The 19,398-nt window shown below is 35.5% G+C and overlaps 1 protein-coding gene across 1 annotated transcript in view; it reads right to left on the reverse strand.

The window, feature by feature from the left end:
- Positions 1–19,398, reverse strand: part of HDX (highly divergent homeobox) — a 241,535-nt gene that overhangs the window by 137,951 nt on the left and 84,186 nt on the right. Inside the window, exon 4 of the mRNA XM_070290381.1 lies at positions 6,572–6,625. Within this exon, the coding sequence (XP_070146482.1) occupies positions 6,572–6,625 (54 nt within the window). The remainder of the gene's footprint in view (positions 1–6,571; positions 6,626–19,398) is intronic.

Below are 19,398 nucleotides of genomic sequence, written 5' to 3' on the forward strand. Positions count from 1 at the left end.
ATATTATATATATGCTAGTATTAATTCTACTATTGAAGAGCCACAACCTAATATGAGTAGTATTAATATACATAGTTTGTTATAATAAGAACAATCAGCACAATTTGTAGTTTTCAAAAGTCAAAGAGACAGTATTGAAATTTCAAAAAGTCACTAACAACTGCATAATTTATATAGACTAACTTTCATTCCACACGTAGCAGCATATACTCATACAGTTTGGTTTCACAAAAAACTAAAGCAAAAAAAAAAATTCCTCATTTCTTCTGTATTGGTAATTATGCTAAATTTTCTCAGTTCCAAACACACTCTTCTATACAATGTTTTTGATGAAACTCTGCAAACCACATTTCTGCTTTACTAAATGTCTTTGAACAGATGAGATTGACTGATTCAATGGATATGAATTTCAGCAATCTTCAGGAGATAGTGAAGGACAAGGAAGCCTCATGTACTGCAGTCATGGGGTCACAAAGAGTTGGACATGACAGCGACTGACAACAACAAAATGTCTTTGAATGAGATTCTGCCAATAGAGAACAGTACAAGGAGACTAGACGACTGAAGAAGGAAGATGGTCCTTTCTGTTTTGCTTTCTATTCCTATCAGTATCACCCAAAGAACAACTTTCCATCCTGGCATTGGCTGTTAGTAATAGTAGCAGTCAGTTCCTCTTTTTGTGCACTATCAGAATCAATCCTCATTGTAACACAAAAGGTACCAGCACTAGCTGGCAGTGTACCAAACTCAGAAATCAGTCCCATATCAGCAAACCTTTTCTGTAACTTTATAGTTTCTGAAAATAGAAACTATTCTTTGTTTTCCTAGCCCAAGGGGTGATAGCTACTTCCTGAATTAACTAACACTCTTGTTTCATCAAAGTTTCATTTTGCTTTTTTAAGTCATCTAAAACCTGTTTAAACAGTTTATAAAATTAAATTCTTTTGGCAAGCTTTCTGTTTACCTTCTTGGACACTTATTGATACAAACCCTCCATTTAAGAATCAGGTTCACTAAGATGACTTTTCAAGAAGGTGTACATGGACAGTAACTGTAATATGAATAGAACATAAAGCACAGTGTGCATAATGTCAAGATGTATAGTAGTAAGATAGAAAAAACCATGTCATTCAAAACTGAACTGATGTTCAGCTAGACTACAACATTATATGCTAGCTTGACACTCAGGATTGGGCCATTTTGTTCTCTTGTTGAACACACTGTTTAATTTCACAGACTACAATCTAAAACAAGATTACTCAGAGACCACGGTCAGTTCAGTTGCTCAGTTGTATATGAATCTTTGTTACCCCATGGACTGCAGCACACCAGGCCTCCCTTTCCATCACCAACTCCTGGAGTTTACTCATGTCCATTGAGTCAGTGATGCCATCCAAACATCTCATCCTCTATCGTCCCCTTCTCCTCCTGCCTTCAGTCTTTCTCAGCATCAGAGTCTTTTCAAATGAGTCAGTTCTTCACATTAGGAGCTTCAGCTTCAGCATCAGTCCTTCCAATGAATATTCAGGACTGATTTCCTTTAGGATGGACTGGTTGGATCTCCTTGCAGTCCAAGGGACTCTCAAAAATCTTCTCCAACACCACAGTTCAAAAGCATCAATTTTTCGGCCCTCAGCTTTCTTTATAATCCAACACTCACATCCATACATGACCTCTAGAAAAACCATAGCTTTGACTAGACAGACCTTTGTTGGCAAAGTAATGTCTCTGCTTTTTAATATGCTGTCTAGTTTGGTCGTAACTGTTCTTCCAAGGAGAAAGTGTCTTAATTTCATGGTTGCAGTCACCATCTGCAGTGATTTTGGAGGCCAAAAAGATAAAGTCCGCCAGTGGTTCCATTGTTTCTCCATCTATTTGCCATGAAGTGATGGGACCGGATGCCATGATCTTAGTTTTCTGAATGTTGAGTTTGAAACCAACTTTTTCGCTCTCCTCTTTCACTTTCAGCAAGAGGCTCTTTAGTTCGTCTTCACTTTCTGCCATAAAAGGGGTGTCATCTGAGTATCTGACGTTATTGATATTTTTGCTGGCAATTTTGATTCCAACTTGTGCTTCATCCATCCCAGCGTTTCTCATGATGTACTCTGCATATAAGTTAAATAAGCATGGTGACAATATACAGCCTTGAGATACTCCTTTTCCTATTTGGAACCAGTCTGTTGTTCCATGTCCAGTTGTAGCTGTTGCTTCCTGACCTAAATACAGATTTCTCAAGAGGCAGGTCAGGTGGTCTGGTATTCCCATCTCTTTCATAACTTTCCAGTTTGTGGTGATTCACACAGTCAAAGGCTTTGGCATGGTTAATAAAGCAGAAGTTGATGTTTTTCTGGAACTCTCATCCTTTTTCAAGATCCAAAGGAAGTTAGCAATTTGATCTCTGGTTCCTCTGCCTTTTGTAAATTCAGCTTGAAATCTGGAAGTTCACAGTTCATGTACTGTTGAAACCGCCCTTGGAGAATTTTGAGCATTGTTTTACTAGTGTGTGAGAGTGCTATTGTGTGGTAGTTTGAGCATTGTTTGGCATTGTCTTTCCTTGGGATTGGAATGGAAACTGACCTTTCCAGTCATGTGGCCACTGCTGAGTTTTCCAAATTTGCTGGCATATTGAGTACAGCAATTTTACAGCATTATCTCTTAGGATTTAAAATAGCTCAACTGGAATTTTATCACCCCCACTAGCTTTATTTGTGGTGATGTTTCCTAAGGCCCACTTGACTTCTCATTCCAATATTTCTGGCTCTAAGTGAGTGATAAATCCATCGTGGTTATCTGGGTCATGAAGATCTTTTTTGTATAGGTCTTCTGTGTATTCTTGCCACCTCTTATTAATATCTTCTGCTTCTGCTAGATCCATACGATTTCTGTCCTTTTTGAAGTGACAGAGCCAAAGCAAAAACAACACCCAATTGTGGATGTGACTGGTGATAAAAGTAAAGTTTGATCTTCTAAAGAACAATAATGCATAGGAGCCTGGAATGTCAGGTCCATGAATCAAGGCAAATTGGAAGTGGTCAAACAGGAGATGGCAAGAGTGAACGTTAACATTTTAGGAATCAGCGAACTAAAATGGACTAGAATGGGTGAATTTAACTCAGATGACCATTATATTTACTACTGTGGACAAGAATCCATTAGAAGAAATGGAGTAGCCATCATAGTCAACAGAGACCATGATAACAGGAAATAAAACAAGGCTACTTCATAAGTTTGTCTCAACAGACAAAACCAAGGCTGCAATGCCACATTCTACATTCCCTGTCACTGAATTGCCCCTCCTGGAACTTTCCAGGTGGCAATAATGGTAAAGAACTTGCTTGTCATTTCAGGAGATGTAAGAGACACAGGCTCGATCCCTGGGTTCAGAAGATCACCTGGAGAAGAAAATGCAACCCACTCCAATGTTCTTGCCTGGAAAACCCCATGAGGAGAGGAGGCTGGCAGGTAATAGTCCATAGGGTCGCAAAGAATCAGATACAACTGAAGAACCTTAGCACTCTCAAAACATCCAATTTGAGCAAATGCTCACTTCATTATAACCTCCCCTAAATTACCCAGCCAAAGTCCAAATCCTCCAGTTAGGTATTTCTAGCATCCTCTTACTGAGATATATCATGGTTCTCTATGTTATGTGTCCTTTGCTGCAACAAGTAATAAACACAGCTTATTTCAGTACTGATTTATTCTTACAGTTTGATTGAGGGACACTGACAGTGGTAAATTTTCCTTGGAAGTAAGCCAAAGAATTTTCAGCTGATGGTTATATTTCATTGTGTGGATAAAGTGTGCTTCCAGGAGAAGCTAGACAGTGATCAACATGGGTGTTTGTCACAGTGGCATTTTATATTTATGTAATTATTTCATGGATACCTCTCTTCCTATTAAATCTAGATCATCAGTTCCATAAGAGCAGTGGAAATATCTGGCTTTTTTCATCATTGTATCCTTAAGATCAAGCACAATATCTGGCACATTGTAGACTTCTGGAGTACAATAGAAATAGAATATGAGAAAAATACATAGGCTTCCATTAAAAGAGTGAAAAACTCCTGTTAAAATTAATTTTAATAACATACCTTACCTCAGTATATTCAAAATTTTATCATTTAAACATGCAATTAGCATAAAATTTTAGACATTTATATATTCTTTTTAGAAAATCTTTGAAATCATCTATTTTATACTTGTAGCACATGTCAGTTTGAATGCTAAATTTTCATCATACAAATTTGACCTATACATAATTTTCACAAGGTTTACAGTTGAAAAAGTAGATTCAAATACCCAAGTTTTCTAATAACTGAATTGTTAGCCTCTTAAAAGCTTTACTGAGGCATAACTAATGAAAACTAAATTACACATATTTAAATTGTACAATTTGATGTTCTCATTTGTGTATATGTCAAGAAACAATCTTGGGTGAACATACCCATCATATGCTTAAATATTTCCTAATGCTCTCTTTCAATCAATTTGCCCCACCTTTTGTCCGCCTACATGACCATGCAACCACTGACCTGCTTTCTGTCATTAGTTTCCACTTTCAATAATTTTATATAGATGGAAGCATACTGTATTCATTTTTTAAAATCTGGTTTCTTTCACTCAAGCTGATTATTTTTAGATTCAATCAATATGATGTGCACATCAATAGTTCACTTTTTAATTGTTGATTACTATTCCCCTATATGCACAAAAATTTTTTATCCATTCACCTGTTAATGAACATTTAGCTTGTTTCTACTTTTAGGCTACTATAAATACAGCGGCTATAAACATTCATGTAAAAGCTTTTGTAAGGATAAATGCTATTACTCCTCTTGGGCAAAGACTTATCACAATAGTTGGATACTAGGGCAGGTGTATGTTTAGCTTTAAAAAAAACTACCAAAATGTTTTCCAAAGTGACTGTACTATTTTACAGTCCCACAATCAATGTATGATTGTTCCTTCATTTCTGTACCTTTGCCAATAATTCTTATTCTAGAGAGTGTGAAATACCTCATTTTAATTTTAATATGCATTTCCTGAATGATGTATAATTTTGAGCAGCTGTTCACATATTTACTGAATGTTCATGCATCAATTTTGCTCATTTGTAATCAGATAATTTGTCCTTGAAAGTGTTTTGTATATGCTGGATAAAAGTCCATTAATGAGAGGCAGAGGGTGGGATGATTTGGGAGAATGGCATTGAAACATGTATAATATCATATATGAAACAAATCGCCAGTCCAGGTTCAATGCATGATACTGGATGCTTGGGGCTGGTGAACTGAGACGACCCAGAGGGATGGTATGGGGAGGGAGGAGGGAGAGGGGTTCAGGATGGGGAACACTTGTATACCTGTGGCGGATTCATGTTGATGTATGGCAAAACCAATACAATATTGTAAAGTGATTAACTTCCAATAAAAAAAATAAATTTATATTTTAAAAAAAGTCCATTAATGGATAAGTGATTTGCAAACATTTCCTTCTAGGTTGTTACTCGTCTTTTCATTTTCTTCATGGTATATTTCAAAGTGTTAAGGTTTTGAATTTTGTTGAGACCCACTTTATTCATTTTTCAATTTTATGGATTGCACTGTTGACTTAGTATCTAAGAAATTTTTACCTAACTCTTAGTCTCAAATATTTTCTCTTATTTTTTTTTCTATAAAAGATTATTGGTATAGCTCTTGCATTTAGGTCTCTAATCTATTTTGAAGTATTTTTGTGTGTGTTCATGTCCAACTGTCCAAGTACCATTCATTAAACAGACATCTTTCCCTTCCACAATGAATTGTCTTAACATTTTTTATAAAATCAGTTCCCTATAAATATAACAACTATTTCTGCACTCTCGGTTCTTTTCCATTGTTTCAAAGCTATTTACCATGCTATAACTTGAGATATTTTTCTAAAAGTCTATTCACATTGTTGTTTTTGTTTTTTTACTGATGAAATCCTTAAATAGTTTCCCTTCTAAGGTAAAGTTACATCAAAATCTTCTGCATGTTAGACTTATAGGTGCTACACAGATTAACTGAATGATATTCTTTAGGAAAACACAATTTTAATGAAATTATGTTAGATTAATATAATAAGAATCATAACAGTTTTAGCAGAAAGCCAGAGAACAATGTTGTTAAAATATTAGTTACTCACCACTTCTAAATACTGAAATACACAAATATACAGTAATGTAATTTATTTAACTTTGATTGAGATGTTTATATCAATCATGATTCAATTCTATGATAAAATTAACTGGTCTTATTAGACGTATAAAAATTATGATATTTTATGAAATATCTTTAATTTTTTTAAAACTGAAAAAAACTGCTCAAAGTTTATACAATGTGCTAATTACTGTCTTTTATCTAAGGTTACCTTTTTAGTTTATATAAATATTATGATCTCAAAATATGTCCTTTGAGATTAGGATTAATTAACTTATTGAGGCTCAGTATTGCCAACTTTTCAAATATCATAACAATTTTCTCAATGGCATTCCTACTAATGAGATGGGGGGAAACCCACTTGCTGCTTTAAATGAAAGATTACTTACTGCTCTTTTTCTAGAACACCCTGTAATCCAAGGCACAGTAAGGTTTCCTGAAATCTGTGGAAACAACAAATGGAATCTCAGTAAGATATGCATTGATACTATTTGGAATGCTGATCAACACCAAAGAATTCACACAAGATGTCAAGATAGGTCTGCATTCAGAGCATATCCCCTATGTGGACAAATGCTGTTACCTTATTTAAAGCAAGAGCTTTAAAAGGCCTTCCTTCATGGCAAAATTCAAAAAGTAGTGTAGTTCCTCTGAAAATTCAAGAAAACTTTGAGGCCTTTTTTTAGGCCTGGAAATATGGTTTGGAAATCTATGGACAATAAAATTATTATAATAAAACTTCATTGCTCTGTGGAATAAATGAGTTACAATCATCAAATAATTACCTACAGTCATTGTACTATCTATTGGCACCCTAACTTTATTCATCTAGTATAACTGCAAGGCCCTTTTTAAGTAGAAACTACTAAGGTGAATAGCTAGTAAAACCATATTACATCAGCATTGCCACATAAGGAGATAAATGCCACTCTCATAGGATTCTGGGGAGTGATTCCAGAGACCAAAGTGTTTCTGAGAGCAATGACTCTGGTTAGCCTATACTTAACCACACCTTTTCCTAAGACATACAAGGATTGGGGAGTACTCAAAACTCTCCACTTGCCCTCTCCTTCCCTCCCAAACATATGGCTCTCAAGAGGCAGACAAATCAGCCTTTCTAAGTGGTAGTGGTGAAGGAATCTGGTGTTCAATAAAACATTTTTTGGTTTTGATAAATTATATTCAGCAATGATCAATGAATCTGTATTATGCTCATTTATAAGAAGTGATGCTTAAAAAGTCAAGGTAAGCTGTAAAGTAATATTGAAATTCCAGGTAAATGATTACTGTCCCTGGCTATCAGACTTGCCATTTTGACTTAAAAATACATCAATATGCTAAGAACCAGTTTAAAATTATATAAACTCTAAATAATACTTGTAAGGAAAACTTTTACTCAAATTAAAAATCCCATTAAATTATAATAGCAATTAACTCAAATGCTTGAGGGCATGAGGCTTGAATAATTGATTTTTTAATGGTGAATTGAGAATTAAAATTTTCTATAGAAGAATACTTCAAAAGTTATATCTTCTTATCCTATTACTAACACTTGGTGTTAGATACAATGTTTGCAAAGTAAATTCATTGCTAGTCTCAATGAAGGGGGTAAATCTGCTAAAATAGTCATATACTCTTGAAAAAAATAGAGATAGCCAACTGGATATATGTATATCTAATTTTGCCTATAACTGAGGATATTTTAAAACTCATTATGTTAAGTTGCTGGAGAAAATATGTTAAACCAAATGAGTTACACCTCCCTCATAAACTAGTAACTACTCAAAAGGAAGGAAAGTTATGACAAACCTAGACAGTATATTAAAAAGCAGAGATATTACTTTGTCAACAAAGGTCCATCTAGTCAAGGCTATCATTTTTCCAGTGCTCATGTATGGATGTGAGAGTTAGACTATAAAAAAAGATGAGTGCCAAAGAATCGATGCTTTTGTACTGTGATGTTGGAGAAGACTCTTGAGAGTCCCTTGGACTGCAAGGAGATCCAACCAGTCCACTCTAAAGGAGATCAGTCCTGGGTGTTCATTGGAAGGACTGATGTTGAAGCTGAAACTCCAATATTTTGGCCATCTGATGTGAAGAGCTGACTCATTTGAAAATACCCTGATGTTGGGAAAGATTGAAGGCAGGAGGAGAAGGGGATGACAGAGGATGAGATGGTTGGATGGCATCACCGACTCAATGGACGTGAGTTTGGGTGGACTCTGGGCATTGATGATGGACAAGGAGCCCTGGTGTGCTGCAGTTCATGGGGTCTTACAGAGTTGGACATGACTGAGCGACTGAACTGAACTGAACTCAAAAACTAATGTGAAACAAATGGTATATATAATAAACAAGGTAATTGAATTTCTTCAAACATGGACCTTATTATACATTTAAGAATACAAAATGTAGATTTGCTAGAGGGCAGACAGAAGAAGTGAGAACTACAGTCTCCCAGCCTCCCAAATGAAAATCACAATCACACAAAGTTAATCAGAATGAGAAGGCCGAAGATTATATCCCAGATGAAGGAACGAGATAAAACACCGGAAAACAACTAAAGGAACTGGAAATTGGCAACCTTCCAGAAAAAGAGTTCAGAATGATGATAGTGAAGATGATACAGGATTTTGGAAAAATAACAGAAAAGCTTCAAGAAATGGTTATCAAGACCTAGAAGACCTAAGGAACAAACACACAGAAAAAAATAATACACTAGAATGAATCAATAAAAGGCAGAAGAACAGATAAGTAATTTTGAAGACAGAATGGTGGAAATCACTGCCACAAAATAGAATATAGAAGAAAAGAATAAAAATAAATGGAAACAGACTAAGACACCTCTGGAACCACATTAAACACACCAGCATTTGCATTTTATGGATCCCAGAAGGAGAAAAGAGAGAGAAAGGACAGAAAATATTTCATGAGATAATAGCTGAACATTTCCCTAACATGGGAAAGGAAAAAATCAAGCAAGTCCAGGAATTGCAGAGTCCCAGGCAGGATAAACCAAAGGAGGAACATACCAGGACACATAGTAATCAAACAAAAATTAAAGACAAAGATAAAATATTAAAAGTAACAAGGGAAAAACAACAAATAACATACAAAAAAACTGCCATAAGTTTATCAGGTAATTTCTGAACAGAAACTCTATAAGCCAGAAGGGAACGACATGATATATTTAAAATTATGAAAGGGGAAAGTCTACAATCAAAAATACTCTACCCAGCAAGACTCACATTCAGATTTGGTGGAGAAATCAAAAGTTTTCCAGACAAGCAAAAGTTAAGAGAATTCAGCACCAGCAAATCAGCTATACAACAAATACCAAAGGAACCTGTTTAGGCAAGAAACACAAGAGAAGGCAAAACCCTACAAAAAATAAACCCAAAGCAATTAAGAAAATGGTAATAAGGTCATATATATTAATAATTACCTTAAATGTAAATGGATTAAATGCACCAACTAACCAAAAGAAATAGACTGTTTGGGGTGGATACAAAAATAAGACACATATATATGCTGTCTACAAGAAACCCACCTCAGACCTAGGGACACTTACAGGCTGAAAGTAAGGGGATAGGAGAAGGTATTCCATGAAAATGAAAATCAAAAGAAAGCTGGAGTAGCAATACTCATATCAGACAAAATAGATTAAAAAAAAAAAAAAAGACTTAGAGACCAAGAAGGACATTACAAGATGATCACATGTTCAACTCAGGAAGATATAAAAATTACAAATATATATATGTACACCCAACGTAGGAGCACCTCAAAATGTAAGGCAAATACAAACAAGAATAAAGGAAGAAATCAACAGTAATACAATAATAGTGGGAGATTTCAACTCCCCACTTTCATCAATCTACACAGATCATCCACACAAAAAACTAATAAGGAAACACAGGCCTAAATGACACTTTAGACTGGATGGACTTAATTGATAATTGTTGAGCATTCCACCCAAAAGCAGCAGACTATGCATTCTTCTTAAGTGCCCTCGGGGCATTCTCCAAGAATGAGCACATGCTGGACTACAAGGCAAACTTCGGTAAATTAAAGAAAATTTAAAACATATTAAGCATGTTTTCTCATAACAGTGTTATGAGATTAGAAAAAAATTACAAGATGGCGGTCCTAAGATGGTGGAGGAATGGGATGGGGAGATCACTTTCTTCTCTAAAAATTCACTGAAAGATCATTTGAATGCTGAGCAAATTCCACAAAACAACTTCTGAATGCTGGCAGAGGACACCAGGCACCAAGAAAGGCAGACCATTGTCTTTGAAAGGAGATGCTTTATCATCAGTCCCATAGGGATGGAGACGTCTTGAGGCTACTGTAAGATTAAGACTGAAAACCAGAGGCAGGAGGCTTAAATCCAAAACCTGAAAACATCAGAGAACTACTGACTCCAGGGAACATTAATAAAAGCTCATCCAAAAGCTTCTGTACCTACACTGAAACCAAGCTCCACCCAACAGCCAACAAGTTTCAGAGCAAGACATAACACCCAAATTCTCCAGCAACACAGGAACAAACCAGCTCTTCAACAAATGCTAAAGGATCTTCTCTAGACAAGAAACACAGAAAAGGTGTATAAACTCGAACCCCCCAAAAAGTAAATGGCAACTGGATCATGCTCATCAGTACTTATCAATAATTATCTTAAATGTAAATGGGTTGAATGCTCCAACCAAAAGACAAAGACTGGCTGAATGGATACAAAAACAAGACCCCTATATATGTTGTCTACAAGAGAAACACCTCAAAAAAAGAGACACATACAGATTGAAAGAGAAGGGCTGGAAAAAAGATATTTCACCTAAATGGAGACCAAAAGAACGCAGGAATAGCAATACTCATATCATATAAAATAGACTTTGAAATAAAGGCTGAGAAAAGAGACAAAGAAGGACACTTCATAATGATCAAAGGATTGATCCAAGAAGAAGATACACAATTATAAATATATATCCACCCAACATAGGAGTACCACAGCATGTAAGGAAAATGCTAACAATTATGAAAGGGGAAATTAACAGTAATATTAAAATTATTAGTAAAATCCCACAATAATTATAGTCAGATACTTTAATACCCCACTCACACCTATGGATAGATCAAGTAAACAGAAAATTAACAAGGAAAAACAAATTTTGAATGATACAATGGACCAGTTAGACCTATTTGATATCTATAGGACATTTCACCCCCAAACAAGGAATTTCACCTTTTTCTCAAGTGCACACGGAATCTTCTCCAGGATAGATCACATCCTGGGCCTTAAATACAGTCTTGCTAAATTCAAAAAAATTTAAATCATTCCAAGCTCTTTTCTGATCACAATGCAGTAAGATTAGATGTCAACTGCAGGGGAAAAAAAAGAAAAAAACTATTAAAACTTCCAACATATGGAGGCAAAGCAACACACTTCTGAATAATCAAAAAAATCAAAAAAAAAAAATCAAAATACGCATAGAAACAAATGAAAATGAAAACACAACAATCCAAAATGTATGGGGCTTAGTAAAAGCAGTGCTAAGGGGAAGGTTCATAGCAATACAAGATTACCTCAAGAAACAAGAAAAAAGTCAAATAAATAACCTAACTCTACACCTAAAGCAACTAAAAAAGGAAGAAATGAAGAACCTCAGGGTTAGCAGAAGGAAAGAAATCTTAAAATATAGGGCATAAATAAATGCAAAAGAAACAAGAGAGACCATAGCAAAAATCAACAAAGCCAAAAGCTGGTTCTTTGAGAAGAGGAATAAAATAGACAAACCATTATCCAGACATATCAAGAAACAAAGGGAGAAGAATCAAATCAACAAAATTAGAAATGAAAATGGAAAAATCACAACGGACAACACAGAAATAAAAAGGATCATAAGAAACTACTATCAGTGACTATATGACAATAAAATGGACAACTTGGAAGAAAAGGACAAATATTTAGAAAAGCATAACTTTCCAAAACTGAACCAGGAAGAAATAGAACTTTTTAACAGACTTATCACAAACACAGAAATCAAAACTGTAATAAGAAATCTGTCAGCAAACAAAAGCCCAGGACCAGTCGACTTCACAGCTCTACCAAAATTCTACCAAAATTCTCTTCACAATTCTACCAAAAATTTAGAGAAAAGCTAACACCTGTCCTATCAAACTCTTCCAAAAAATTGCAGAAGAAGGTAAACTTCCAAACTCATTCTATGAGGCCACTATCACCCTAATACCAAAACCTGACAAAGATGCCACAAAAAAGAAAACTATAGGCCAATATTACTGATGAACATAGATACAAAAATCCTTAACAAAATCCTAGCAAACAGAATCCAACAACATATTAAAAAGATCATACATTTTGACCAAGTGGTTTTTTCCCAAGGATGCAAGGATTCTTTAATATATGCAAATCAATCAATGTAAGTAATACATCTCATTAACAAATTGGAAGATAAATACCATATGACTATCTCAATAGATGCACAGAAAGCCTTTGACAAAATTCAATATCCACGTATAATAAAAACTCTCCAGAAAGTAGACATAGAAGGAACATACCTCAACATAATAAAAGCTATATATGACAAACTCACAGCAAACATTGCCCTCAATGGTGAAAACTTGAAAGCATTTCCCCTAAAGTCAGGAACAAGACAAGGATGTCCATTCTCACTACTATTCAACATACTTTTGGAAGTTTTAGCCACGGCAAGCAGAGAAGAAAAAGGAATAAAAGAAATCCAGATTGGAAAAGAAGTAAAACTCTCACTGTTTGAAGATGACATGATCCCCTATGTAGAAAACCCTAAAGACTCCACCAGAAAATTACTGGAGCTAATCACTGAATATAGGAACTTTTCAGGATATAAAATTAACACACAGAAATCCATTGCATTCCTATATACTAACAATGAGAAAACAGAAACAGAAATTAAGGAAATAAATTCATTCACTATCATAATAAGAAGAATAAAATACTTAGGAATACATCTACCTAAAGAATCAAAAGACCTATATATAGAAAACCATAAAACACTGATGAAAGAAATCAAAGAGGACACAAACAGATGGAGAAATATACCGTGTTCATGGGTTGGAAGAATCAATATAGTGAAAATGAGTATACTACCCAAAGTAATCTATAGATTCAATGCAATCCCTATCAAGCTACCAATGGTATTTTTCAGAGAACTAGAACAAATAGTTTCATAATTTGTATGGGAATACAAAAAAAAAAAAAAAAAAGTCTACTAGCCAGAGCAATCTTGAGAAAGAATGGATCTGGAGGAATCAACCTGCCTGACTCCAGGCTATACTACAAAGCCACAGTCATCAAGACAGTATGGTACTGGCACAAAGACAGAAATATAGATCAATGGAACAAAATAGAAAGCCCAAAGATAAATCCACACATCTATGGACACCTGATCTTCGACAAAAGGAGGCAAGAATATATAATGGAGAAAAGACAATCTCTTCAAAAAGTGGTGCTGGGGAAACTTGTCATCCACTTGTAAAAGAATGTGGAGAGTAGCGTGGATGAATATCACTAACATATGTAAATGGACAACCAATGGGTACTTGCTCTATGACTCAGGGAACTCAAGCAGGGGCTCTGTAATAACCTAGAGGGGTGAGGATGGGCGGGAGGTGGGAGGGAGATTCAAGGAGGCAGGGACATGTGTACACCTATGTTTAATTTATGTTGATGTATGACAGAAATCAAGCCAATATTGTAAGCCAATCATCAGTTTAAAATAAATAAAAAAATAAATATTTTTTAAAATAAAAATAAATAAAGAATAAATTAAAAAGACTGAAACTAGAATACTTTCTAACACCGTGCACAAAAATAAACTCAAAATGGATTAAAGATGTAAACGTAAGACCAGAAATCATAAAACTCCTAGAGGAAAACATAGGCAAAACACTCACTGACATAAATCACAGCAGGATCCTCTATGACTCACCTCCCAGAGCAATGGAAATAAAAGCAAAAATAAACAAATAGGACCTAATTAAACTTAAAAGCTTTTGCCCAATGAAGGAAACTATAAGCAAGGTGAAAAGACAGTCTTCAGAATGGGAGATAATAATAGCAAATGAAGCAACTGACAAATAATTAATCTCAAAAATATACAAACAGCTCCTGCAGCTAAATTCCAGAAAAGTAAACGACCCAATCAAAAAATGAGCCAATGAATGTAACAGACATTTCTCCAAAGAACACATACAGATGGCTAAGAAACACATGAAAAGATGCTCAACATCACTCATTATCAGAGAAATGTAAATCAAAACCACAATGAGGTACCATCTCACGCTGGTCAGAATGGCTGTTATCCAAAAGCCTACAAACAATAAATGCTGGAGAAGGTGTGGAGAAAAGAGAATTCTCTTACACTGTTGGTAGGAATGCAAACTAGTAGAGTCACTATGGAGAACAGTGTGGAGATCCCTTAAAAAAACTGGAAATAGAACTGTCTTATGACCCAGCAATCTACCTGCTGGGCATACACACTGAGGAAACCAGAATTGAAATAGACACGTGTACCCCAATGTTCATCACAGCACTGTTTATAATAGCCAGGACATGGAAGCAACCAAAATGTCCATCGACAGACAAATGGATAAAAAAGCTGTGGTACATATACACAATGCAATATTATTCAATCATTAAAAAGAATATATTTGAATCATTTCTAATAAGGTGGATGAAACTGGAGCCTATTATACAGACTGAGGTGAGTCAAAAAGAAAAACACCAATACAAAATAATAATGCATGTATATGAAATTTAGAAAAATATTAATGACACTATATGTGAGACAGCAAGAGAAACAGATGTATAGAACTGTCTTTCGGACTCTGTGGGAGTAGGCGAGGGTGGGATGATTTGAAAGAGTAACATTGAAACGTGTATTATCATATATGAAACAGATCGCCAGTTCAGATTCGATGCATGAGACAGTGTGCTCAGGGCTGGTCCAGTGAGATGACCCAGAGGGTTGGGAGATGGAAGGACGGTTCAGGATGGGGAACAGTGTACACCCATTGGTGTTTCATTGCAATGTATGGCAGAAACCACTACAATATTGTAAAATAATGTGCCTTCAATTAAAATAAAACAAAAAGAAATAAACCACAAGAAAAAAAAAAAAAGGTGGCTCAGATGGTAAAGCGTCTGTCTACAATGTGGGAGACCCGAGTTTGATCCCTGGGTGGGGAAGATCCCCTGGAGATGGGAATGGAAATCCACTCCAGTAATCTTGCCTGGAGAATCCCATGGACTCCTCTGTCCATGGGGTCGCAAAGAGTCGGACACGACTGAGCGACTTTACTTACTTACTTACTTATAAGAAACAGAAACACGTGGTGGCTAAACAAGATGCTATTACTACTAAACAACCAATGCATCATTGAAGAAATCAAAGAGGAAAACAGTAAATACCTAGAGACAAAGGAAAACAAAAGCACAGTGGTCTAAAACCTATAGGATACAGCAAAAGCAGTTCTAAGAAGGAAATTTATAGCAGTACAGTCTTACCTCAAGAAACAAGAAAAATCTCAAGTAGAAAACCTAACCTTACTCCTAAAACATCTAGAGAAAGAAGAACAAACAAAACCTAAAGTTATTAAAAGGAAAGAAATTACAAAGATTAAGGCAGAAATAAATGAAATAGAGACAAAGAAAACAATTGCAGAGATAAATGGAACCAAAAGTTGGTTCTTTTAAAAGTTAAACAAAATTGATAAACCTTTAGCTAGACTCTTCAAGAAAAAAAATAATAAATGAGAGGACTCAACTCAGTAAAATAGAAATGGAAAATAATTTACAAATGAGTCCACAGAAATATGGAGGATCAACTGAGACTGCTATGAGCAACTGAATGCCAAGAAATTGGACACTCTGGAAGAAACAGACAAATGTTTAAAAAGGTACAGTCTCTCAAGACTGAACCAGGAAGAAATAGAAAATATTAACCGACAAATCACAAGCACTTAAATTGAAATTGTGATTATGAAAACTCCCATCAAACAAAAGTCCAGGACCTGATGGCATCACAGGCAAATTCTATCGACTATATACAGAAAAGTAAATACCTATCCTTCTGAAACTATTCTAAAAAAATTATAGAGGAAGGAAAACTTTCAAACTCATTATATGAGGCCACCATCATTCTGACACCAAAACCAGACAAAGATACCACAAAAAATAAAATTTTCAGGCCAACATCACTGATGTACATAGATGCAAAAATCCTGAACAAATATTAGCCATCCACACCCAACAATACATTTAAAAAATCATGCTTGTGATCAAGTAGGATTTATCCCAGGGATGCAAGGATTTACAGTATCTGCAAATCAATCAGTGTGATATACCTCGTCAATAAATTAAGGAATAAAACTATATGATCTACTCAATAGATGCAGAAAATACTCCTGCAAATACAAAATTCAGCACACATTTATGATAAAAACTCTCCAGAAACCAGGCATAGAGAAATATACCTCAACAAAATAAAGGCAATATACAATAAGCCTACAGCTAACATCATACTCAATAGTGAAAAGCTGAAAGCATTTCCACTAAGATAAGGAACAGACAAGTATGTCCACACTTGCCACTTCTATTCAACATAGTTTTGGAAGTCTTAGCTATAGCAATCAGAGAATAAAAAGAAGTAAAGCCAATCTATATATGAAAAGAAGAATTTAAACTGCCGCTGTTTGCAGATGACATGATGTTATACATAGAAAATCCTAAAGATACCACCAGAAAACTAGTAGAACTCATTAATGAAGCTAGTAAAGTTGAAAGTTGAAAAATTACACACAGAAATCTTGCATTTCTATACAGTAACAATGAAAGATCAGAAAGAAAAATTAAACAATTCCATTTGTCATCACATCAATAAAAGTAAGAGTCCATGAACAAGTGAGCCTAAAAAAAAGAAAGTGTCCACCACTGCCCCCCTTGTGTCAGGGCAAAAATCAGACACTGAAGAGACCAGAAAACAGAAAAAGCTGAACAGAGGGAACCGCCTTGGAAGTGACCCCACACTGCCCGCAACACAAGGGAAAGTCCCAGAAATATCTTTACTATTTTTATGACCATTCTCTTTTTTCTATTGTTATTGATGTTGTTGTTGGATTGTTTTTTCTTTTTCCTTATTCTTCTCCTTTTTTTAAACTTTTTTAAAATTTTTAAGTACTCTATTTCCCCTTTAATTTTTATTTTTATAGCCTAGTATTACTTTTCAAAAAAAAAAAGACCCTAATTTTAAAGCAAATGCCATATATATTTTTTTGTGGTTGTTGTTGTTGTTTTATAATAATTCTTGTGACTTTGTTTTTTTCTCTTCTTCTTCTTTTCTTTAATATTGTATTTTTGAAAATCCAACCACTACTCTAGATTTTTAATCCTTGCTTTTTGGTATTGGTTGTCAATTTTGTACATTTAAAAACCCAATTTTCAGTACCCAAATTTACCTGAGAGCAAGATTACTGGCTTGACCACTCTCTCCTCCTTTGGACTCTCATTTTTCTCCACCAGGTTGTCTCTGTCTCCTCCTTCCCCCTTCTCTTCTCTACCCAACTCTGTGAATCTCTGTGTATTACAGACGATGGAGAACACTTAGGGAACTGGTTACTGGCTGGATTGTCTCTCTCCTTTTCATTTCCCTCTTTTATCCTCCTGGCCACCTCTGTCTACTTCCTCCCTCTCCTCTTCCTGTATAACTCCGTGAACATCTGTGAGCGGTCGAGACTGAGGAGCACACATAAGGAAGTGATTACTGGCTAGCTTGCTCTCTCCTCTTTTGATCCCACTTCATCTCATTCCACTCACCTCTAACTATCCCCTCCCTCTTTTCTTCTCCATGTAACAAAGTGAACCTCTCTGGGTGTCCCTCAGTGTGGAGAAACTTTTCATCTTTAACCTAGATGTTTTATCATTGGTGCTGTATAGATGGAGAAATCTTGAGGTTACTGCCAAAATAAAACTGAAAACTAGAAGCAGGAGGCTTAAGTCCAAATCCTGAGATCATCAGAGAACTCCTGAATCCGGGGAACATTAATCAATAGGAGCTCATCAAATGCCTCCATACTTACATTGAAACCAAGCACCACCCAAGGATCAACAAGTTCCAGAGCAAGACATACCATTCAAATTCTCCAGCCACACAGGAACACACCCCTAAGCTTCAATATATAGGCAGCTCAAGTTACAATAAAATCATAGACATCTCATAACTCATTACTGGACACTTCATTGCAGTCCAGAGAGAAGAAACCCAGCTCTGCCCACCAGAACTCTGACACAAGCTTCCCTAACCAAGAAACCTTGACAAGCCACTGATACAACCCCACCCACAGTGAGGAAACTCCATAATAAAGGGAATTCCACAAGTTCCCAGAATACAGAAAGGCCACCCCAAATGCAGCGATATAACCAAGATAAAGAGACAGAGGAATACCCAGGAGATAGAGGAACAGGAGAAATGCCCACCAAACCAAACAAAAGAAGAAGAGATAGGGAATCTACCTGAGAAAGAATTCCGAACAATGATAGTGAAAATGATCCAAAATCTTGAAATCAAAATGGAACCACAGATAAATAGCCTGGAGACAAGGATTGAAAAGATGCAAGAAAGGTTTAACAAGGACCTAGAAGAAATAAAAAAGAGTCAATATATAATGAATAATGCAATAAATGAGATCAGAAACACTCTGGAGGCAACAAATAGTAGAACATCGGAGGCAGAAGATAGGATTAGTGAAATAGAAGACAGAATGGTAGAAATAAATGAATCAGAAAGGAAAAAAGAACAATGAATTAAAAGAAATGAGGACAATCTCAGAGACCTCCAGGACAATATGAAACGCTCCAACATTCGAATTATAGGTGTCCCAGAAGAAGAAGACAAAAAGAAAGACCATGAAAAAATACTTGAGGAGATAATAGTTGAAAACTTCCCTAAAATGGGGAAGGAAATAATCACCCAAGTTCAAGAAACGCAGAGAGTTCCAAACAGGATAAACCCAAGGCAAAACACCACAAAACACATATTAATCAAATTAACAAAGATCAAACACAAAGAACAAATATTAAAAGCAGCAAGGGAAAAACAACAAATAACACATAAGGGGATACCCATAAGGATAACTGCAGATCTTTCAATAGAAACTCTTC

Source organism: Ovis canadensis, chromosome X (assembly GCF_042477335.2).
Source record: "Ovis canadensis isolate MfBH-ARS-UI-01 breed Bighorn chromosome X, ARS-UI_OviCan_v2, whole genome shotgun sequence".
Taxonomy (NCBI): domain Eukaryota; kingdom Metazoa; phylum Chordata; class Mammalia; order Artiodactyla; family Bovidae; genus Ovis; species Ovis canadensis.